This window comes from Aptenodytes patagonicus, chromosome 5 (assembly GCF_965638725.1).
Source record: "Aptenodytes patagonicus chromosome 5, bAptPat1.pri.cur, whole genome shotgun sequence".
In the NCBI taxonomy this organism is placed as follows: domain Eukaryota; kingdom Metazoa; phylum Chordata; class Aves; order Sphenisciformes; family Spheniscidae; genus Aptenodytes; species Aptenodytes patagonicus.
The window spans coordinates 51238358-51256604 of NC_134953.1; the positions used below are offsets into that span (position 1 = coordinate 51238358).

General features: G+C 51.0%; 2 protein-coding genes across 3 annotated transcripts; one reads left to right on the top strand and one right to left on the bottom strand.

The window, feature by feature from the left end:
* The first annotated feature begins 1216 nt into the window (after nt 1–1216).
* On the top strand, nt 1217–9593 carry ALDH9A1 (aldehyde dehydrogenase 9 family member A1). Its single transcript, XM_076339731.1, has 11 exons — nt 1217–1504; nt 2216–2361; nt 3474–3603; nt 3930–4064; nt 4544–4740; nt 5596–5736; nt 6474–6662; nt 7712–7799; nt 8173–8314; nt 8878–8990; nt 9401–9593. The coding sequence occupies exons 1-11, from the start codon at nt 1324–1326 to the stop codon at nt 9493–9495; spliced, it is 1557 nt and encodes a 518-aa protein (XP_076195846.1). The 5' UTR covers nt 1217–1323; the 3' UTR covers nt 9496–9593.
* A 973-nt stretch (nt 9594–10566) lies between these two features.
* On the bottom strand, nt 10567–17302 carry MGST3 (microsomal glutathione S-transferase 3). Of its 2 annotated transcripts, XM_076339733.1 has the most exons (7): nt 17222–17302; nt 15017–15090; nt 14370–14493; nt 13119–13192; nt 12375–12432; nt 11147–11219; nt 10567–10796 (listed from the first exon to the last, which is right to left on the bottom strand). In XM_076339733.1, the coding sequence occupies exons 3-7, from the start codon at nt 14484–14486 to the stop codon at nt 10687–10689; spliced, it is 432 nt and encodes a 143-aa protein (XP_076195848.1). In that variant the 5' UTR covers nt 14487–14493; nt 15017–15090; nt 17222–17302; the 3' UTR covers nt 10567–10686. The 2 variants fall into 2 exon arrangements, with proteins under 2 accessions (XP_076195848.1, XP_076195847.1); XM_076339732.1 differs by lacking the exon at nt 15017–15090.
* Between the last annotated feature and the right edge of the window lie 945 nt (nt 17303–18247).

The window sequence follows — 18247 nt, forward strand, 5'->3', positions numbered from 1 at the left end:
TGGCAGGTAAAGGAAAGTATCTACTGTATACTGATGCTGCCTGGCTCTAAAGCTGCATTTTTTTTTTTTACTTACCATTGTGTCTGGTGTAGCTACAAACTTCCACAGCGAGCAGCCCCGGTTGTGTAGTTTCCATTTCCCTTGTGTAGCCTCTCAGTTCAAGGGCCTGATCCCACAGCAAAGCCTGATCCCAGCCTGTTACCTGCATGCATCAGCTTTGTTGAAGTAGTTTATTCTGCAGCATATGGTTGTCAGCCAAATCTGACCAAGCGTAATGACAAACTGCACCTTAATGGCTTCGGAAGTGTTAACATGCAGCACAGTAACCTTCCCTGCTGCTGTCGGAGGCTCTGCCCTCAGCAACTCTGCACACATTGCATAACACCATACTGTGTCACTTGGAGAAGGAAGCATTTGCACATCCAAAGATTATCTGAAAATTATTGATCTGATATATTCTGGTTGCTTCCTGCTGTCATTTGATACAGTAGTTCCCCGGGGGTTGTTAATCATTATAACGAACTGAGGAGAACAGCTTTCCTAACCTCAGCCACTAAAAGGTCTGAATTCTAAGAATCTTCAAAATGGAATGAAAAACAACTTTATGACCCCAGCAAGACTCTGGTTTTGAGGAAGAAAGGATGTTCTTCATTCTGTTTCATGGATAACTTTTTAAAAAAAAAAAAGAGAGAGACCAAACCCTGCATGTGTATCTCAAGAGAAATGGCAGCTGTGGTCACATCTTCGAGGAGGTTTAACAACTGCCAGCTGGTGATGCAGTGGGTGGTAATTCACATGTGTTGCTGCTCATCTCCTGCGTGTGGTGCTCCACTGATCATCTTGCACAGCCGCAGAGCTGGTCGTTTGCTCCTCTTTTCGTCCTTTTCGCAAACTGCGGTGCAGTCTTGTGTCCCGTCCCTGGCCGCAGCTGTTAGAGGAACTTTTCGGAGACTCTGCGCTAGGTGGCTGTGAAATATGTCCGTGGGCGTTTGCTTTCCCGCAGCTCTGCCTTTTGGTTGTGCGTATCGACTCGTTCTTCGCCAATCTTAACGTTTACCAAAACCCTTAAAACGCCAGTGTCCCCCTAGGTGGGGTGGGAGGTACTACCTCCGAGCCGCCAGGGGGAGCCCGAGCGCGGGGCGGGGCCCGCGGCCTCCGCCCCACCCCGGCGGGCACGCATGCGCCTGCCCGCCGGGGTGGGGCGGGGCCCGCGGCCCTGAGGTAGACGGTCCCGGTGGAGGCTGTGTCCCGCGGGGAACGGGCTCCTCTCCCGTGGGTTTTCCTCAGCCCACCGCTTCCCCCCGCCCCGCGACGGCCCAGCCGATGCCGGTGCGGTCCCGGTTACCGAACCTCCTGCCCCGGCTCTGCGCCCTCCGTCCCAGCCTCGCCATGAGCAGCGCCACTGGCACCGTCACCATCCACCAGCCCCTCAACTACCGGGCGGGCGCCCGCGTTCAGCCTGCCGACGGCGGCCAGGCCGAGGAGGTGTATGAGCCGGCCACAGGTACCGCCCCGCTGCCCGCTCGGGGTGTAGGGGGGTTAAACCTGCGCTGAGGCGCGGGGCCGGTGCCCGGGAGTTGCCTCCTTGTTATTTGCCTGCAAGGGCCGGGTGCCTTCGGCTTCTCCTAGCTGCCCACATCGGATGCCGCCTGTGGAGGCGTCCTGAACGCCGTGGTGTTTTGGTGGCTGCGTTTTGCCTCCTGCAGCGTAGGTCCGACATCACACTTTCTAGCAGAAATCGGCTCTGACTCTCAGTCACACAAAAAGTCGAGTGGTGCCTGATCTTAGCAAAGGACACGATTTAAACATTTCTAAAATTATTTTTTTTTTAATTGGAGATCCTTAGGTTTCAGCAGAATCACTTCGAGAGAGAATATTTAACTATGTTGAGGAATGTGTAACAGAGTCCTGAAGCTGGTGGTAGAAGTATAACAAACTCCAGTGGGAAACAGAGGAATTTTGTAACAGTTGGAGCTAATTAGTAACTAGAACATGACTGTGGAGCATGGCAGATCTTTTAATTCAGACCAGCTGAATTACAGCACCTCTTCTATAGCCAATTACAAATCAGTGGGAACCATAGCATGGAGTTCTGTAGCCTGGTGTAGGTGGCTGGACTGAAGTCTTTGGGGTTTGATGCGAGATTAACCATATTCTTTTGTGCCCCTTTTCTGAGATTTCCATCGTATTTATTTCCTGTTTAAAATGTGCCCAGGTCGTGTGATAAGCAAGCTGCTCTGCTCTGGGGAGAAGGAGGTCAATCTGGCTGTGCAGAGTGCAAAGGCTGCCTTTAAAATATGGAGTCAGATGTCTGGCATGGAGCGGAGCAGGGTGCTGCTGGAGGCTGCCAGAATTATTCGGGTATGTTGTGGGAGCTCGCCGCCTCTTTTGGAGAGAGGTGGTTCTGTCTCTGAGCTTTTGTGTGGGTTAATGTGGCTGTTGGGGCCTTCCAGGAGGACTTCAAAGCTCCAGGAGGAGCGCAGGAGTTAAAACCCACCTTTGACCAGAAGAGACAGTAGGTTGCCTTGGGCGTGGCTTCAGTCTTATCGCTCTATTCAAAGCCAGTGTGTACCTTCTCTGCTTATTTCTGTTAGAAGACATAAAACTGAAGCCATCCAGTTGAGATCTTGCAGGGCTCGTGCTTCTTTTCACAACTCCAAAGATTAAGCTTCACTGCACGTGATTTCAAAGCTGAAATTGCATAACTGTCACATTGTTAATTTTCAGCTTGTTGGACACTGTTGTGTCACATGACTGCAATGTGTCTTGTTTTAGCAATAAAAAAAATGTAGGAGTACTGTTTTTTATCTTAGACATCAGATAATACACATGGGAGAAGATACAAATAAGCTAGCTTTATCACAAACTGCTTTGTGAGATAACGTGTTCTTGGACATCAAAGTTAATCCCCATCGAGGCAGAGATCTGTAAGAAACCAGACCTTCTTTCCCCAGTGTGTATATGTGATGAGAAAAGTGTTTTCTTTCTGCCTAACTTCTGCTTCTGCCAGACTTCCACAGCAGGGTAATATTTCTGCCTGGGAGATGGTCTGTTAAAGGACGCTTCCCAGCTGCATTGCTTTGTCCGTCCTTCACCAGGTCCTCTGGTTCCATTTTGATCTTGCTGTTTGCTGTTCCTCCCAGCTTAGTTCTGTGAATTCAAATCATTGTTTACCAGCTGGCTTCTGGGTTTGCTCATCTTTTAGATAAACAGGGATGTTAAGCAAGACTGGACTAGCAGTGAACCCCACTGCCTGTCTGTTTGACATTGCCCTGCGATCGGTTGCCGCTGGGAAATTCATAAATAGCAGTTGGGACTGTACATTTTAGAGATGACAATTTCTCATGGCAGAGCCTGGCTTACTGATGGCAGAGCCTTGTTTGGGTGCATGCTTGAGAAGCATCTATCTCCTTATGGAGTTCTACTACAGGCTTCTCTAACATGTTGTCACTGTCCTGTGCCTCTTCTCACAGGAGCAGAGAGAAGAAATTGCCACCTTGGAAACCATCAACAATGGTAAATCCATCTTTGAAGCCAGAGTGGATATCGACATATCCTGGCAGTGCCTGGAGTATTACGCAGGATTGGCAGGATCTCTAGCTGGTGAGAACGTTACTGGAGTTTGCTCTTTACTCTCTGTCCTGCCGCTTGCGTTCCCTGGTAATTTCCATGGCACAAGACCATCTTTGCTGTTGATTTCTCTAAGAGATGGACTACTCCTTTTTCTGAAGATCTTGGAAGGATTTTCAGAGATCTCTACCTAATGCTGCTGTGCTCTGTGGACACTTACGCACCTTCTGTGAGCTTAGTGGGGTAAAAGCCGTGTGTCTCTTGTTCCCAGCCAAAGCGAGATCTGGCCCCTGAGGCTCTGATAAGACAGGAAGGGGCTTGGCTTTTCTCTACCTTCTGGCTGTTTCTTTTCTTTGCAGGTGAACACATCCAGCTTCCCGGGGGATCCTTTGGGTACACTCGGAGAGAGCCCCTTGGGGTGTGTGTTGGGATTGGAGCTTGGAATTACCCTTTCCAGATTGCCTGCTGGAAGTCTGCCCCGGCCTTGGCTTGCGGTAATGCCCACACAAGCTTCTCTTTGAAGCCAAATGATCCTGTGGGGGAGAGTGATTTGGGGGATAAAGTCTAGGATTACCTTGAAGGAGGTGTTGAAGGATTAGCAGAACCTTCAGGCTGTTACTCTGGCAGGAAGGGAAAGGAAATGGAAGTGGGAATGTGACAGATGGTAAGAGGGCAGGAGCGCATCAGGAAAAAGGCTGATTGCTTGGCTTTGTACCGGACAAGGAAGGTCTCTGGAAATATCTGCAGTGCAGGACCAGTAGCCCCATCTCCCCCAGCCCTTCCCAGCAGGAAGGTGTGGTTCCTCCCTTTCACTGGTTGCAGTGTTCAGCTGAAACTGTTTCCTCCTCTGTTGGGGGGGATCTTTTGGGATCTGTTGAGACAAACTCATTCTGTGGGGTGGCTTGTTTGTTGTTCTTTTCCCTAAAGCAGTTTGGCTGTTAACCTCACCTTGCTTCTGTCTGGGTTCCCCTAGGCAATGCGATGGTCTTCAAGCCCTCTCCCTTCACCCCCATTTCGGTGGTGAGGTTGGCAGAGATCTTCACAGAGGCCGGTGTGCCCAAGGGGCTCTTCAACGTGGTGCAGGGTGGAGTGGCCACAGGCCAGTTCCTCTGTCATCACCCAGATGTGGCCAAAATCTCTTTCACTGGCAGTGTGCCAACTGGCATCAAGGTAAAGGCACCTTCTCACTCAGTGACACAAGGCGTCCGTAGTGCCAGCCTTCCTGGTCTGCTGTGGATGTCGATACCTCCTTGAGCTTTTGTGCATGAGGCTTGTAAAGATGGGGTGTGAGTTGGCGTTTTTGGGTCTGAGCAAGGAACTTGCATGTACGGGGTTACACTGGGGCTCCAGTTAGCCCACTGGGCGTGGGCTTGGGCACTCGGTCCTTTCAGAGGAGCCCCTTGGCCACCTTTACTTGTTTAGCCCCTGGTTGCAGTGAACTCTCTGAGCTGCTAAAGTGGGTATCTATGTGGGGAGGAGGGTACCTAAAACAGAGCAGCACTGGGAAAATGTGTGAGCATTTCTGGCAGTAATAGTTCGGTTTAGCTGCATACAACCTACTGTTTTTAAGCAAGAGGTTAGTTTCTGTGAATTTCTTACCCTTGATTTATTCTTCAAAAAATTAAAAGTCCCTAAAAAGACTTTTAAAAATAAATTCTGATTTAAAAGAGGGGAAAATGTTGCCCCTTGAACTCTTCTTACACGTGTGTACCTGTGGGGTGCAGTGACATAGATGCAGTTACAGCTGTCCCCTGGGCTTACGCTGAGGATGAGACTTCCTGCAAATGACTCTTCAGGTTTTCTTGCTTTTATCTGTTAAAAAAAAAAAACAACAAACCCAAACCCTCTGAGACTGTCCCCAGTCTGAACAAAACACATCTAGGAAACCCAGCTTGCCCTTCGTGCCGCATCTGTTGTTGGTGAAGGGCCTTGCGGGAGCTGTCCCCTTGGGTTGCCTCTTACCTCCCTCCACCAGCCTCCCCTTGCCAGTGGGTCACTTGTCTCTTCTGTCCTTGTTTCTGTTAGATCATGGAGATGGCAGCTAAAGGGATCAAACCAGTCACCCTGGAGCTGGGGGGCAAGTCGCCCCTTATCATCTTTTCGGACTGTGCCTTGGAGAATGCCGTCAACGGAGCCCTCATGGCCAACTTCCTTACGCAGGGTGAGGTGTGTGTCTGTGGGGCAGGAGCGGTCCTCCTTGCTGCGGTGGGGCAGTTTGAGAACCGGGTGGCAGAGCCAGGCTGTGACCTTGCATGATGAGGGATACCCTGAAGCTCCCATCTTGCCACTCATTTCCCTATGCAGTGTCACAAGGGATCAGAAGGGACACCCTTACAGAAGCCAGTGCAGGGTGTCCCAGCAGAGGATGCCTTAGCCGATGCCCTGGCCTTCGCAGAAGTGGAGCCTCTGTAGCACCCAGTACCCAGCTCAGAGCAGCTGTGCCTTGGGCTCCAGTCTGGCACACAGAGGTCAGAAGAAGCTGTGCTGGTTTCCTCTGGAGGGGCAGCAGGTTCCAGTCTGGTGTGCTGAGCCACAGCCCTGTGGGGCTCTGTCCATCCCAAATTTGGGATCTCCACACGTGCTGCAGGCTTTGTGTAATCCTGCTGGCAAATTGGCATACTAGGGTCATCTCTGGGAGCTGAAAAGGCTGCTAAAGGTCTCTCCTGCTGGTGACTTGATGTGTTTTTGCCACCTGGTGGCATCAGTACCACTATGTCCAGCACAGGCTGTTCAGTGCAGTCATGAGCAGCAAGGTAATCTAGTCTTCTTTGTCCACAGGGACAAGTTAACTGTTTTAGCAGCTGTGGAGGGGTTTTTCTGAGAGCCTCTGTAGCAGGACCCAAGCAGGGAAGGACTGTGGAGTGCTGTGTATCTTGTTCTGAGCAGCCTGTCCTCTATCCCAGGTGTGCTGCAACGGCACGCGGGTGTTTGTGGAGAGGAAGATACTGGATGTCTTCACAAAGGAGGTGGTGAAACGCACCCAGAAAATCAAAATTGGAGACCCGCTTCTGGAAGACACACGGATGGGAGCCCTCATCAACCGGCCCCACCTGGATCGTGTCCAGGGCTTTATCAAGCAAGCAAAGGAGCAGGTGAGATTGTGATGCTGCCTTGTGACTGCCCTGACATGTCTCTTTCTTTTTAGACAAACAGACTGGCAGCTGCTTTCCTGCCCCATGCCTTCCCAGTTAAGCTGTTTATTTGTTGTGGTTGAATTACTGTATAGGTGTCTTGGGCCACTAGATTAAAAGTGATCCAGTGCACGTCTCTGAATCAGCATTGAAGGTGACATGGCTTTTCATATCCTGATATTGCCAGGTTTTAGAGGCTGAGAGATACCCAGCATGTCAGTGTATAAAATGGGATAATCTATAACGTTTGGGCTGGTTCTAAGTTGTGGTGACACTTTGCACGCTTGGCTGTTACCTCATTTGGGTTCCAGTTTTGTTGGTTGCAGAAAGAACTTACTAAGGATCAAAGGCCAAATTTACAGGCTGCTGGAAACAATCTTTGTAAGAGCAGTAAGATCTACCTAGGCTTTTTTGGTTTTTTTTCTCCAGGTTTTATTGTAAAGTGTAAAGATGTTTTAAATGTCAGTGCTAGGTATATGACTAGGTGCAGCCAATTTGGGGATGGGCTGGAGAAGGGGAACTGTGAGTGAAAGCCAGGAGGGCTAGATGAGAGTTTGGAAGCAGGAAGATGGATGTGGAAGGAGAGGAGAAATCCCCGTTTCTAAAGTGGGGCATTTGATGGAGGTGGGTGTTTCTTGCCAGATGGTGTGTGAAGGGACTGATTGACTCGCTAGCGAGGGAGCTCATACCACGTGAAGATGTGGAAGTTAATGTGATGCCAGCTGAGGATCTGCTCCTGGTTGTAGTTGCTTCTCTCCAACCTACACTGGCTTCTGTGGTGCTTGCACCCCAAACCAGCATTGTCTGGACTTTTAGGATGGGTCTCACCCTGATCTATCAGTGATGCTCTGTCAGCAGTCCTGACCTGGAGAGACACCAGGGAGGGCACAGGCATGGTTTGTCCGATAGAACTGTAAACCCAGCAGGGAGTATTGGCCAGCCAGAGCTGTGGCAGCTGGGCAGGATGCTCCTGGACGTGCCTGCCTACCTTCTGCTTGGCTCTTTTTCAGGGGGCAGAGGTTCTGTGTGGTGGGGACCTGTACGTGCCAGATGACCCGAAGCTGAAGAATGGCTACTACATGCAACCCTGCGTGTTAGGTATGCTCCTTCCTATTCATGGTACTGCGGTCTTCTACATAGATGCAGCTGAGTTTCTTCTAGAGAAAGCTGTGTTCAGTGTAACCTGTCTCTGTGAATGTCCGCAGTGTGGACAGGCACTCGTAGGGGTGTACTAGAGAGAGCTGAGGCACCCAAGAACTGTGTCTAGAGAAATCTCTGCTGTTGGAGGGTCTGATAGGACATGTGCCTTTGCTGCCTTGAGATGCAGGATGGGACTTGCTCCTCTGCTAGCCAAGCTGGGGGGGGCTGTGCAGTGCTGAGTGCTGTCTCGAAGGCTGTGTGGGTTGCTGAATGCACAGGCTGTGCTGCTAGCTTTTCCTCCTGAAGCACATGTGCTCTGCCATGCTTCCAGGGAACTGTACGGATGACATGACATGTGTGAAGGAAGAGATCTTTGGGCCTGTCATGTCCATTCTGCCGTTTGACACAGAGGAGGAGGTTGTGGAGAGAGCCAACACCACCAAATTTGGCCTGGCAGGTGGTGTCTTCACCAGGTATGACTGGATAGCGTGGCTGGTGTGGAAGCAGTCTAGGGAGGGGAGGAAAAGGGAAATAGTGCAGCAACTTGGTGCTCATCTTGCGGTGCCTGGCATGGGGATAGATATCCTCTTCCAGAAAAGCTGGAGCAAGGGGTTGCCAAAAGGGAACTTTGTAAATGGCTGCGCATCTCCTTCTAGTTTTTCCTGAAGGGGTAGGTGGACCCAGCTGTCCTTCAGACTCCTTCCAGCCTGAGCTTGGCCTGCTGCCTGCCTTCCTGCATCTCCAGGAGACATGCACCGCGAGCCTGCCATGCTGCTGAAAGTGCGCAAAGACGGCTGTTGGCCGCTTGCCATAGTCTGCTTTGCTGGTGTCTTTGTCCTGCCTTCTCAAATCGAATGCAGTTTTGAGTGTCCTTGGGAATAGGTGCTACATCCTTTGAGCAGGCAGAGACAGAGTAGGGCAGGTTGGGATCCAAAAACCACTGCGACCTGCAGGCCTTTCTCTAGTGGAATGTTAGCTGGCAGGGAAGGAGGGGATGAACGGGAAGGGATCCAGCTGAATTGCCCTTTTCCTGCAGGGATATCCAGAAGGCTCACAGGGTAGTGGCTGCTCTCAAGGCTGGGATGTGCTTCATTAACAACTACAACATCAGCCCTGTGGAGCTGCCTTTCGGAGGATACAAGGCATCAGGTGAGCTCTGTTTGGCCTCCCCTGGGCTCGGCCCTCCTGCATACAGGGGTGAGGATGAGAGTATTTCTGTGATGGCGGATGCGAGTGTTCTCTTGCTGGGGCAGCGGGGCACTTAGCTGTGCCTCTAAGAAGTGAATGCCACACTGGGAGCTGAAAGGGAAGCTGGGGAATGGATTGCAGCTTTGTACTGAGAAAGCAAGGAGGCGAGCTTTAATATACATGGCCTTGCTTGCAGCTGAGCTCATCCAGTTATTACTCTGCTCTTGATTGGGAGTGCTATCTTGAGGTGGCACTTGCACTGAGCGCGTGACTTGTGTTCTCCCTGGTATGACTACATGCCAGTTACGGGGGTATGAGTGGTACCTGGCACTGCCTAGAGCTGTGTTCTCACTTCTGGCTTGTCCCTGCAGGATTTGGCAGAGAGAATGGGCGGGCAGCCATTGAGTACTACTCACAGCTGAAGACTGTCTGCGTGGAGATGGGTGATGTGGAATCTGTGTTTTAGTGGCTCTGGGGCCTGCTCAAGGGAGCATCAGCCAGTTCTTGCTTGTCAGCCAGAGATGTGGATCATTTACACAGCAATAAAGTGCTCTAAAATTGTAAGTGCCTGGGGGGGGAGAGCGCAGCTGGAGCAGCATTTAGCCATCCTGCTCCTGCAAGGGGGAATGTACACACGGCTTAGTCTGTGGGCCTGCTTTGTCCTATCTGGTGGAAGATGGGAACCTCAGAGTAGGAGGTAGCAATATAGCTTTCAGCAGCAGCATGTGCAGCTACGTAGGTGTTACCAGAGGCTTGTCAGTGGCAGAGGCTCAGCCCAGGCTGCTTTCCCTGCTGTGTGCCTTGAACCCCGTTGTCTTCCACCCTCAGTCAACTTCAGTTTTGGCTTCTTAACAGGTATGACTCTACTCAAGGTGCATATAAGCTCTTGGACACATTGACATCCTGTAGCTATAGGCTCTGTCTATTCTTCGACTACATAAAAGCCTTAAGGGTAGGATTGTTTTTTCCCCGTCTAGCCTTCTTTTAAACACAAGTTTTGTTTTTTCTATCTGTACTTTACTTCTGAGGTGGGACAAAATATTGTGGAGATGGTGAGCTGATGCTGCCTGGGACAGGTATGGCCCTGAGAATCATCTCCACACACAGAGTATGGAGCACAACTAGATGGTAGCAAGCTCCAGCATAGGATAGAGTGCTGCCTATCTTAAGCGAAAGCTATTTGACTTCCTTCCTATAGGCCTACTGTTCTTCATAAACATGATGAAGCAACAACTTTAAATGTTTGCCTACATCTTTTTTTAGCAAACAAATAAATATTAATTCTGTTTGGAACATCTTATTAGGGAGCGACGTGAATTGAGGGGTGCAGAAATGTAGTCTGATAGAGAGCAAGGCTGTTGCTGCATGGGTTAAACAAATGGATTGCAAGATGGCTTTTTGGTCACCAAAATCATAAAAGCTCGAACATCTCTGCCTGACAGGCAGATTTCCATAGTTCTACAAAACCAGAGTTGTTCTAGTGTTCTGCAAAACTTATTAAGAAAGCTCTCTATAATTTTAGAATGAAAATACAGAATTGACAACTGCATTTTATTAAATTGAGGAAAAAAACCCAAACAGATAGGAAATGAAATGTTCCAAAAGAAAACAAAACAAAAATCCCTTTAGTTTCCCGGACAGCCGTCACAATGGTCAGTTAGTCCTGGCAGATCCAGCCAAGGTGCTGGCAAGCTGAATACACACCTGTGCCCACCAGCCCAATGAGTGCAGCTGAACCAATGGCACCTCTCATTCGTTTTTTTGGATCTGGAAAAAAGACATGTTTTGTCAGTTCAGCAGCCCATCACTGAAAGACTAGCCCACCCTGAAAATTAGAGGGAGCAGGAACTAGAGATAAATCTCAAGGCAAAACAGCAGGCACCAGCTCAGGCCACGTACCTACCCCTCAGTCTCTGCTATTATTAGATTAGTGTTCTTATCAGTAGGAAAAACATACTGCAGAGTTAGCAGCCTGCAGACCTGCACCCTTTTCTCTACACCCTGACTGGAAGCTTTATGCTGCTTCCTTGATGTGAGCTGGAGGAAAGAGCCCTGAGGCCACTGTAAGAGACTTGAGTTTCCAAGCACCTGCTGTGTGCTGCAGGGTAAAGACCTACCTCCTGTGTAGTAGCCATAGGCATAAAGGATTCTCCCAAGGACCCAGGTGATGCCAAGTCCTGCAGCAATTCGCTAGAGAGAAAGGAGACACATTAAAGGTTTTGGAGACTTGTCGCTTGCATGTGCTTAGTTGTTATAGCAGCCCTGCTTCAAAGAAGCAACCACCAACTACAGCATGGGTCCTGACCTTGCTAGGACAAATGGGAGTCAGCCTGGTGGAGGTGGGTGACTGATGCAGCATGCTAGAGTGAGTTTTGTATAGGAGGAGTCCTTTTCATGACGCCTATGGGGAGGTAGCATGTGATGTGCTGCAGAGCCTTGCTGTTTTGCAGCACAGCTCTTCCCAAGCAAGAAATGGTTAAGTCATACAGGCAGCAGGTGCTGAATCTCATTTCACCACTGTCCAATTAGTGAGCTAGACCATGTGCCAGAATCTTGGGAGGCAGCTGTTGCCCCAAGCCCCACTCCACTGCCTCCAGCCAGTGTACAGGTTTTCCTGTTGCAGGTGTTACAAACTTCTACCTTGCCTCTTAATTTACAGCTTGCTGCAATGTGGGTCTAGTTTGCCAGATTTGCCTATGCTGCCTCCTTCCCTCTCTGAAAAGGAATATTCAAGAAGGACCCGATTTGTCTATCGGTGGCAAAGAAAGAGCTACTGGTTTTGGCCTCTCCCACATGCCTGCCTCCTCATGAGTTGTCTACATCTTTCAGTTAAAAATAATCCAGGCTTTTTTTGATCCTTCACACACCTCCTTTGGTGGTGGAAGTGAGTGGGAAGATCACCATGTTCCCCATCTATTCTTATCATACCACCTCTTCATGAAAGTGTGTTTAGAAGGGGAGAAAAGGGTTCCTGTCCTCCACACAATGAGCTGCTGAGTAGCACTACTGTAAGCCCAGCAGGGCTTGGAAGAGCCAGGCAGTTGGAGGGACCTTTCCCGGTCATGAACTGGAGGCTGCGAATGCTTTGGTTTGTCCAACAAGGCACCCTTAGGGGAAGGAAAGGCGCCTAATAGCTGAAGCAGCAGTAATGGGTTTATTAAATATTTGTGGTTCTCCCATACAAGACCTTCTACCACTTACATTTTCAGAAGAGGCACAGCTGTGAAGCATGATGTGGCTAGTGAAGCAGCCTGCTGCCTCCAGAGGGGCTAACTTGGCCTCCTGCTCCCCACCCTCCCCAAGTCGGGGAGCAAGAGCGGAGTTCGGACCTGCACCATCACTTACCGGGTGGTAGACCCCACCAGTGGCTAAGAAGAACAGGAAGGCAGGGTAAACTTCCAATCTGAAAATGAAATGAGGTGGTTGTGTTTGTGTTCCAAGTTGCTTACAAAGAGGAAACTCCAGAAACACAGAAGCTGCGAGCATCCCCTGCCAAGGACTCTGTTGGGCCTGACTCATGCGTCTCTATGCTCAGGAGAGCTGTGCTTGATGCTGTGGCCACAGATGGAGATAAGAGGAAATCTGAACATGCACAGACTTTTAGGGACTTCTGCCCTGCCTGTGCCTCTCTCCAAGGCCACCCACCCTTTCCATTTTGTGCCTTAAGCCACTGCTAAATACTGCTTACCACCACCTAATCCAGGAGGGGTTGTTCCTCCCAGCACCCCTCTGATGCGCTGTTGCAGCCTGGTCGACATTAGCCTCTCCCCAGGGAGATGGGGGCAATACAACAGATCAGCAGCCCCCAGACAGGCTCCTCTGGAAACAAGATTTCTAGTGTTTTAAGATCCACGCATGGAGACAAAGAGCCAGGCACTGGGGAAGAGGAGGCTGTTTCACAGCCCTGTCTCGTGGTTTAAGGTGTGATAAGGAGCCAGCACAGCCTTGCTGCTAAGCATTACATGGCCATGTGTTCTCCTCAAGCATTGAGCCTGAAACCAAGCACTTGGCAGCAGCAAGTGTCTAGCTGTAGGTCCTGCTCCACAGCCCTGTGGATTTTCAAGGTCTGCATTCATACATGGTACTCACGTGTTCTGGTGTGCACGCTGGATGCAGTTGAATATATGCCCGTGTTCAGGGTCTGTGCTGTACATGGTTGGATACTGCCAAAAAAACACAGCAGCAAAACATGAGCAAGCACAGTCTGGGCTTGGGAGCCTGTTCTCCAGCAGCGAGGAACGTGCCCTGCTGCACCTCTCCCCAGGGAGCCCTGAGCTACATGGGTGCTTTCAAGACTGACTTGCATTGGCAAGTTAGTCTGTCTCCTGCCCTGTGGTCCACAGCTGCTTTTTTGAAATTGCTGCTTGCCCCAGGCCAGTTCCTGAACTCCCTGAGCAACCTGACAGCGCCCTGGAGCTGGTCCTGCTTTGAAAAGAAGATAGCCAGATACTGGGTGACCTCCCTGTTTAAATCCTATCTCTCTGCAGGGAAGAGCAAAGGAGTGTTACTGAGGACATATCCCCATGTCTCCTCTGGGGAGCTGGCAGCAGCCCATCGTGCAGGAACAGGCTGGGAGGACACTGCCTTCCTCACCACTGCAGAGCTGAGCAGCCAGCTGGAGCTGCTGCTTGGCTGCAGAGGCTTCTCCCAGCCTGAAATCCAGTGCTCTTGTGCACCATATGCACTGGGCACATTTGCTATAATCCTGACTTCATGCAGTAGGGGCGGGGTCACCCCAACAGGCATCCGGGGGCCTGCAGCACACGCCCGGGGCTGTCCTTGTGCCCAGCCCTGCTTGTCACGTCCCTGAATGACGCAAGGAAAGCAAAGGGGTGTTTGCCGTCAGAGCCAAGTGGCACAGCACTGGCTGCCCCCACCCAGCCCACAGTCCAAGCTCGTGGGCTCCTCGATGGATGCTGCGGGAAGGTTACTTTGAAATACTTCTTGTGATAGGGCTCACGTGCTGCCTCTGAGCTTGAGAAACCCTCCTGTCACTTTTGTTCCACCGCAATCCCTTTGTCCCCAGCACTGCTTTGGCCTTATTTGCAGCAAAAAGGGCTGTGTGGTTTCTTGCTCATCAGTGTTTCTGAGCTCAAAGCCTTGTGCTTTCAGCTGTCTCGGCTCGGTGCCAAATGCCCGATCTGCCAAACCCCAAGCTCTGTTGTGCCGTCTGCTCCAGTCTGGAGAGCCTGAATAGCAACTCCATCCCTTCTGCATCCATGTGGTGGGGTAGGAAGTATCAGCAGGTCACCCAAAAATATGCAAGGTGTCACCTAGCTCGTCTGCAACATCCCCTGCAGACCGGCTCTGACCTTCCCGTCCTTCAGCCTGAGCACTCACCTCCACATTGTACTTCTTGCGGGCCTTGGCCACTTTCACTGCGAGGTGTGTGACCAAGACAAAGCTGGCAGCCCCCGTCAGGATGACGTAGCCGTACTCCTTTGAGAGAACAGCCATCTTGGTGCTGTCAGGAAAAGAGAGCCCGTTACTATTTGGGGTGTGACTGGAGAAGTGGCAGCTCACTACACACAGATATGTGCGTCTGGAAGAATTGCTGAGCGTGGACCTAAGACCTCCCAGCACGGGGACTGGCTGAAGGAAGGGAGAAACGATGAGTTGGGGAATTTTCACTTCTTGGTGCCTGCTGGGTATTAAGCAGCACAAACCAAGGGCTCTCTGCTCAGTTCGTGTGAAGCAAGCCTTAAAATCACTGAAGTGTTGGTGCGAGGCAGTGTCTGGAGGACCCTAGTCCAGCCTCCGGCTCAGAGCAGGACTACAGCCAACAGTAGGTCCCATCAGCTCTGGCTGTGGCTGGCTAAGTCCCACAACCTCACTGACGTGCCTGCAGGGTTTCTCTGGAGAGGCAGACAGAGGCTGATTGTTCACGGCCACTTCCAGCACCAGAGCTAGGGGCCACCAAATGAAGTCAGGAAACAGATTCAAAACAAACCAAACGAGGGGTTTTTTTCATGCAGTGGGAAACAGACCTGTGGAATTCCCTGTTGAGGGATGTTGTGAGTGCAGGCAGTTTTCATAAACTCAAAGGGAGACTGGGCAAGCTCTAGGAATGAGAGGTAAACTGGGAATTACAATACAGACAAACTTGAACTGGCTCAGAAATCCACAGAGCTGAAAGGAGCTGGGCCACATGAATGTTAGTTTGAACCACTAAGGTCATCCTTACATAAAATAATAATAAAACCCACCACAACAATAATAGCAATAATAACCGAACCTTTTCGGTAAAGAGGCACTGGCAAGATGAGTGATGCTCACCCCCGCAGCTTCAAGGAACCCTCTCAGAATCACAAGTCAGTGAACAGCCCCCAGCAAGACACAGCTTCTGGCATTTACCAACATCTGTACAAGCAAGTCTGCTGGCCAGGAGACACCAGGGCCTATATGGTTTGCATTTAACGGTACTGCACTTCCTCACACAGGCCTGAGACGGAAGCACGGAGCAGAAGATGCATCCAGCAGCCTCCACCATGCTGCCCTGCAGCAAGGCCGCATTGCATGCTTCTCTTTCCTGCTCCCTATCTGCCGGACCTGCCATCAGCCCGCACTGCTGGGAGGTGTTCCACCCTGAGTGCTCCAGCACCCTCCCCGGCTGCAAGTGAGCACAAGAGCCCTTCCCCACAATCATCTGGCACTGGTTCTCCTGCACAATCCCAAACCTCAGATGTTTTCTGTCTGTGTGACCCAAGACAGTGCTGCATGATGCAGCACTGCGGAAGACACCAGAGACCTCTCTCCAGCACTGAGACGATACCCTCTCCAAACCAAACCCCAGCTGATGCCTATCTCCATCTGGTGCCTCCACAATGTAGCAAGGATTTGGTGTCTCCTGCACTGTCCCACCAACACAATCTGTCAGTGTGGGGCAAAACGGGCCACATCACAGAACCAGTGCAAACAGCCTTCCTATTGCAACAGCGCCAGCACCCCTCACAAGGGATCTTCAGGGACCAGGGGTTTTATTTCTCATTTGCAAAGGGATTATTATTGAGGGAGCAAGGTGAAGACATCAGCTGGCTTTGTCCACATGAAGTTTGGTAAACAATTATCAGTAAGAACATTTAGTTACTTGACGTTTTCAGAAATGTCAGCTGCACCCACGTGTAATAGAGGTTAGCGCCTGACAGATGAGACACTGAAAATATAATACACTCCCACATGGTAGAGCAGGTCGATGGTCACATTTCCCCCTTCAAATTACGAGGTTGGTGGAGAACCCCCACCTGCCAGCAAGGACAAGGCATTTTATCTTCACACTGCTAAGTTATAATCTGGGGTTTTATCTTGGCAGCAAAGAGCACAATTCAGTCACAGCAAAGCATTAAGCCAGGTGTATCATAAAGCTGCTACTCTTATGCAGCTGGTGTAAAACTCTACTGCGAGTCTTTGCTCTAGTAATCTGGAGCCATATAAAGTACTTCAAAGCCCACAGGACTTTCAGCCTCTCTCGGACTGCATGCCTTGCAGCTGTTTCCGGATTCTGGTGGCTTGTGCGTTTCAGCAACCTTTGTCCCCAAGCTGCAAGGACTTTGCTGACAAGCACTGGCGCCATGCACAAGACTAAATTTATATCTTCCACCCAGCAATGTTTCAGGCTGGAGCCACACGACCAAGAGATTCGGGAGCATGACACAGCACAGACTGGAAGCTGTAGCAGAAGAGCTCTCCGGGGGTGCTTTTACTCCAGAATAAGGGTTCTTACCAAGTTTGCCCTAGCACTACAGTTACTATGAGTCAGCAAAGCCGATTCAGTCTCCTCGTGCAGACCCACGCTTGGATTCTGACTGGGCTACCAGATACAAGCTCAGACGTTCTCTGTCCCCTCAGTTACCAGGCGAGCGCGCCGGTTTAGTAGCCCCAGAGGCGGAGGTCCCTCCAAGCCTTGCGGGATCAGACTCTGCCTAAGCAGGCTGAGCGTGCTGGGGTGCAGGCGGGGCCCCGCCGCGCTCTGCTCATCCTGCAGGCGCTTTCCCCCGGAGCCTGCACTCGGAGGGACAAAGGGGAAGTCAGGCAGGAGGGTCACCGCGCTTGCTGTTTTCTTTACCATCTCTCAGGATAATCAGCATAAGCATGCATTCGGAGCATTCGCCCCGCCCGTGCCCCCGCTCCGCCCCGCCGCGGCCCCGGCCCTCGCTCCCGGAGGGTCCAGCTGGGGGTCCCCGGCCCGCACTCACCCTCAGGCGCGGCGCGGAGCAGGCCGGCACGCTGCGGGACGGAGACGGGAGTCGGCAGCGGGGCCGCGCCCGGGGCCGGGTCTGCCCGAAGCACCGCCCGCAGGCGGAGCCCCGCGGCGGCCGCCCCCGCGCTGCCGGCGGTGCGGACCGGTGCGCGCTGAGGTCGTGATCAACCTCGTGGGGGAACTAGTCGTGTGTTGAGAGATGAATTTGACACGGATTCGTGTGGCTCTGCAGAGGGTTTTGCCGCGCCAGTGTCTTCCAGCACGCCACGAGGGTTGCTAAGGGGGCATGTCCTATCCAGTAGCTCTGCATATGTGTCCCCAGCACATACGTATCCTTAGCAGACTGCACTGCTGTGCCCACTTTTAACCATTTTTGTCCTAACGATTATTCCTAAGACAAAGATTTCAGCTTTGATTCACAGTCTACAGTTTAATGGCTATAAGACAGTATGGTAATTTATACCGTGCTCACTGAAATCTGCTCCTGCTTTTCCCTTTTATTTCACCAGATCCCGCTAGTGTTGGATGAAGAAGCCAGTGTTTCACACGTGGAGTTGCTGTACTCGGTCATGTAAGCAGATACTTCTCTTGGCAACTACCAGCGTTAGTGATATGAAGGATCTTATTTACAAGTTCCTTTATTCAGGTCTGTATATGCAACCCCAGGACTTTGGCATCGAAACACGAGCTATTTCCAAGAATACTTGGAGTGTGTAAGCAGTATTTTTTACATTAAAAAAATTCCAGTTTTAGGGATATGTGATACAAAACTGGAGCTGGACTTTCCAGTTCTGTAAATGTGCACAAACTGGGGGAGGTACAGGGGGTCTGGCCGCAGGGGGACAGATGGTGTCTTTTGCTGTCACCAGTGTAATGGGGAAGAAAGCAAGACTGAGTGGGATCCCGGGCCCCTAAAAGTCCTGCTTTTAATCTCTTTGCTCACGTACCTGCCTTTCCGCAGCAGAAAGTTCTCAGATTCCCTGGGGTTCCAGTGAGCTATCTGGGCTGGTCCCCATAAGCT